Below are 4,485 nucleotides of genomic sequence, written 5' to 3' on the forward strand. Positions count from 1 at the left end.
TGGTGATAAACTCCCTTGGTAATGAGTTCAGCCAATTCTTTGCCATGTCCCTCAATGAGAATGGAAATACTCGCAACCGGATGGCGTCATCATAAACACCGTTATACTTGAAAGTAACACATATCTCCAAAAAATTAGTTAAATGTGCATTGGGGTCTTCGACATTTGAACCCTCAAGCTGAGATGCTTGTACCATTTGAATAGTAGCCCGCTTGAGCTCAAAGTTATTAGCTTGGACCACTGGACGACGAATACTAGTGTGAATCCCATCCACCAATGGAATAACATAGTCCCCCATAGACTTAGGACCTTCAGTACCATTATTTTGACCGGCCATGGTATGTTTGAAAAGAGTTCTAAGTTTCCATTCCTCACTTTATAAAATCCCAAAATTAACTTGAGTTCCTATGCAAATTTTTTGATTTTAAAAATAATTTTTTTATTATTTTCAGAATAAGATTTCATCTCCTAACTGTTAAGAATGGTCGATTCTACCTAAGTTATAATTTGAAACTAAGCATCTTGTGTCTAGGATAGTGAGAGGTGTGGATGTTCACTTTGGGGAGTTAAATTTAAAATATGTCTCCAACACATTATTCATCTCCTCTCCATTTCGGATAGTGGGATTTTCAATATCCATTTTGGAGAGGGAGTTTGGACTCTCTACCTTTTTCTCCTCCTCAACTTTTATTTTGGAAAGTCATTTTGGATTGGGTCTCCAATGCACTATCCTTCTCTGTCTCTATTTTGCGTTGAATTTAAAAAATATTAAAATATTAATAGATAGCAATTTTTTATATCATGGCTGGAGAACATATCCCTTGAATATCCAAAATGTATAGATAGTCATTTTGGATATTCCTCATGAAGTTGCTCTAAGGATTGGATCAATTGGTTTGATTGTTTGAGCATGTATATTATAGTGGACAATATCCAGAATTTCGGATCATGTGATAGGAATTTTTGAAAATTTTCTATTATTTAAAAAATTATATTTTACTTAAAAAATTTAATGTGGCGTCGCAGTAAATATCTTGATGAGAGCATTTTAATGGTGTTGTTTTTATTATACACACATTTATTTCCCAGAAGCCAATATATTAAAAAAAATCCACAGTGAATTAAAAAGTTCACATTTATTTGTGGGTTGATTTAGACATAGGTAACATTTTAACAAAGATTTAAAATGGATTGGAGGCACAGGTGCAAAATTCTCCGATTAAATTGGTATATCAACAAATCAATCAACAATATATTTACTGATTAATCTCTTAATATGGTAACACTTTTACTCAAATTTTATTTTCTTTAACTTTCAAATATCAAGAACTAGATATGGATTTTCAGAAGGATTGAAGATCCATTACCATCACCTCAATTCAACATTAAAAGAATAATAATTCAAGATCACATCCAGAAAACTTGTCATTTAAAACTATTTACATAGAAATTGCTATGCTGGAACTGAAACAATTGAAACTATAATTAATTTTTTTACTTAAGAGAATTGATTATTGAAAATTCACAAGAAACAAATATTAGAAAAGCAACAACCAATTCTCCATAAATCGCAACTAAACAAAACAGCTAAATAAAAATTGCTTAATACAGTGAGGGAGTGACCCATATGGTTGGTTGAAGATTTAGCATAGACTTGTCCATGTAGCATGGATATGGTTCGACACTTCCGTCCTCCAAGTTGAAGATGCCTGAATCATGACCCCCGGGACAACTAGCTGAGAATAGATGACCCGGACCTGGAAAAAAATCATCATTAAAGTAGATGCAATTCGCTTTACATCCAGAAAAGTCCTTTGCAGAGAGAGAAAATGAAGAGTTGCGACTGAGGAACAACATAGAGTCACCTAAGCTTTTCACCTTGACCCACTCCTTCTCCTTACCATTATCATTGATCACTAGCTTAAAAACTACGAAAAATACTGTATGATAGAAATCAAGTCCCCTAACATTTCCATAATTTTCATATGTTTTTGTGTGCTTGAGGACTAGCAAAAGTTCCCCAGATAGATCCACCAAATACTTCCTGTCATAAAGACAACATAAATATGCTTGTGGCATGATACTTCTCGTCTTCGCGGAATTAGGTCTCGAGATATCACAAACCACAACCCTTCCCTTGCTATTTACAGCGTAGAATTGTCCCTTGAAATAAATGATATCTTGATAGGCTGCATGCCTTCTACCTCCACGACCTTCTCTAATTGCAGTCCAATTATTGTCTCCCGATTTACAGAAGGCCAATTTGGATACTTCTCCACATATTGCCATTGCACTATAGTTGTCCACAGTTGGATTTTTGGACAAAACGATCTTTTCCAAGAAAAAGTTTGCAAAATCTTTTAGGCTATAAGCGAAATTTCCACCATGACTACACCTACAGAAATATTCTATACCAACTTTTGATATGCGAAAATCGAGTACCTCTGGAAATTTGGACAATGGTGGGAGTTGTATTTGGGCTTTTGTAAGAGGATTTAGTAGTGATATTGCGGGACTAGTCCTGTCCACAAATGCTAACCATCCTTCTGAAGATCCCCAACATAGTTTGCCACTGACACTATCACAATTATTATAGGCTGCTTCGGGTAACTCCAGCCGATAAACATTATTATCAGATGGACTGAAGAAGCTACGATGTCGTCCATCATCAACATCCTTGTTAGGGGGTAGCATCAACCATGGGGGTTGACACGGTAGGCGATGAGACGGCTTCTGTGATAAAGCGGTTCGCCAGGGATCACAGACAGCTTGAAATCGTATATAATCAGCATTGATTGTAAGCCTCTGAGATATCTCCACCAACAATTCGTTTGGAAGATTCAACCAATCACCCATCGATCAATACTTGAATCTGTATCTGCTTAGACTGGAGATTGAAAACCTTAACCTTAGATTTCAGATTTCAATTCTTCTATATGAAATCTAAATTACAGATTTCTCTTTTCTATATAAAATTGGTTGTTGAGGATTAAAAGTTTATGAAGGGAGAATAGAGATAATAATGTGGATTAAAAGCCAGAAAGAGAATCATACATATATATATAAGAAATAAGGGAACTAAATTACAGATTTGGGAGTCCTCGTTACATTAGTACTCTGACTCATAGTCAATGTTTTATAATTTGGGAGTCCTCGTTACATTAGGAGTCCTCGTTACATTAGTACTCTGACTCATAGTCAATGTTTTATAATTTGGGAGTCCTCGTTACATTAGTACTCTGATTCATGGTCAATGTTTTATAATTGAAATCATAGATAGAATATTACCCGGTTCAGAATAGGTGGGCTTTACTTAAACCAACCACATACTCCTATCGGGCCTGAGTCAATTAAGCCCCAGTCCAGTCCTAACGGACTCAAACTTGATTCGGGTATTGTCTGGGCCTAATAAAATATCTACAATTCAATTTTGTAAAGAAAAAAAAAAGTATTTTTAAAATAATTTTTTTTTTTTTTGGTATGAAGATTATCGAATTTGCATTCTTATTAACTTCTACTTAATAAATGAGAGTTAAATTCTAATTCTACAACTATTTTAGTTTTATTAAAAATATATTCATCTTATTAAATAATTTATGAATATTTCTAAAATGTACCATATCAGTCCGGTTGGGCACTAATAAGTCCTAGCCAACCTAGATTTGAGTGGGTGAATATAATTGAGCCAGACCCTAACCTTGCGTGCTCCAATGAATAAAAATTTGGGTTCAATTGACATACTCAGCACAAATAAAATTGGACTCCAAAACTGCACTTACCTTTTAACATTTAAATTTAATATGGTTCGACACCAAATTTTGGATTTCAGAAATGCCCCCATCTTAATATTTTAATTTAATATAATTAAGGTCTTTTTGATAATAAATAAAAAATTGCAATCCTACAATCCTATAATCACGTTGGTAAATTTTCAAAATTACAAAAATATCATTTTTTTAAATAGTCTTGATCAAATTAATTTTCTTAAATTATGAGTGATGTAAGGTGGTTCGATTAGGTCTAAGCTATGATCCGTCAAATAACACCTTAGTAAGACTTAAAAATCTTATTTAGTATAGTACTCTTGTAGTTTAATAAAAGATGACTTAATACCCATAAGAGTTGTGATAATCGGACTACCCCACATGGCACACTCAATCGATTCTCTTGACGTGACAAGTTCAGGGAATCGTAGATCTGTATGCCTTGGGATACACATTTGTATGGGTAAGTGCAGTTTTGTATTCTAAGGCGCATAGATCTACAGTTACCAAACTTGTCACATTAGGAGAGTCGATTGAGTGTGCCACATGGGTAGTCAGATTATCACGATTTTACCCATAATCATCAACCTGTATGAAAAAAAAAAACAATTTTTTTTTCATTCCTCAAAACCAAGTAGACACCCAAAATTGCGCATACCTTTCCCAGTACTAAGTATATAGTATTTTGGCAGTATCGCCAAAATTTGGAGTAAAAGATCAT

The 4,485-nt window shown here is 34.2% G+C and overlaps 1 protein-coding gene across 1 annotated transcript; it reads right to left on the bottom strand.

Moving 5' to 3' along the window:
• Window positions 1-1,464: 1,464 nt before the first annotated feature.
• Window positions 1,465-2,898, bottom strand: LOC147407949 (F-box protein SKIP23-like). The gene has a single exon (XM_086432870.1). It carries the CDS (start codon window positions 2,854-2,856, stop codon window positions 1,603-1,605), a length of 1,254 nt encoding a protein of 417 aa, XP_086288996.1. The 5' UTR covers window positions 2,857-2,898; the 3' UTR covers window positions 1,465-1,602.
• Window positions 2,899-4,485: the final 1,587 nt, after the last annotated feature.

This window comes from Akebia trifoliata, chromosome 3 (genome assembly GCF_017979445.1).
Source record: "Akebia trifoliata isolate Shusen 1 chromosome 3, ASM1797944v1, whole genome shotgun sequence".
Lineage (NCBI taxonomy): Eukaryota > Viridiplantae > Streptophyta > Magnoliopsida > Ranunculales > Lardizabalaceae > Akebia > Akebia trifoliata.

Coding starts and splice junctions, on each gene's coding strand:
- LOC147407949 (XM_086432870.1), bottom strand. CDS start 2,856: ATGGGTGATTGGTTGAATCTTCCAAACGAATTGTTGGTGGAGATATCT.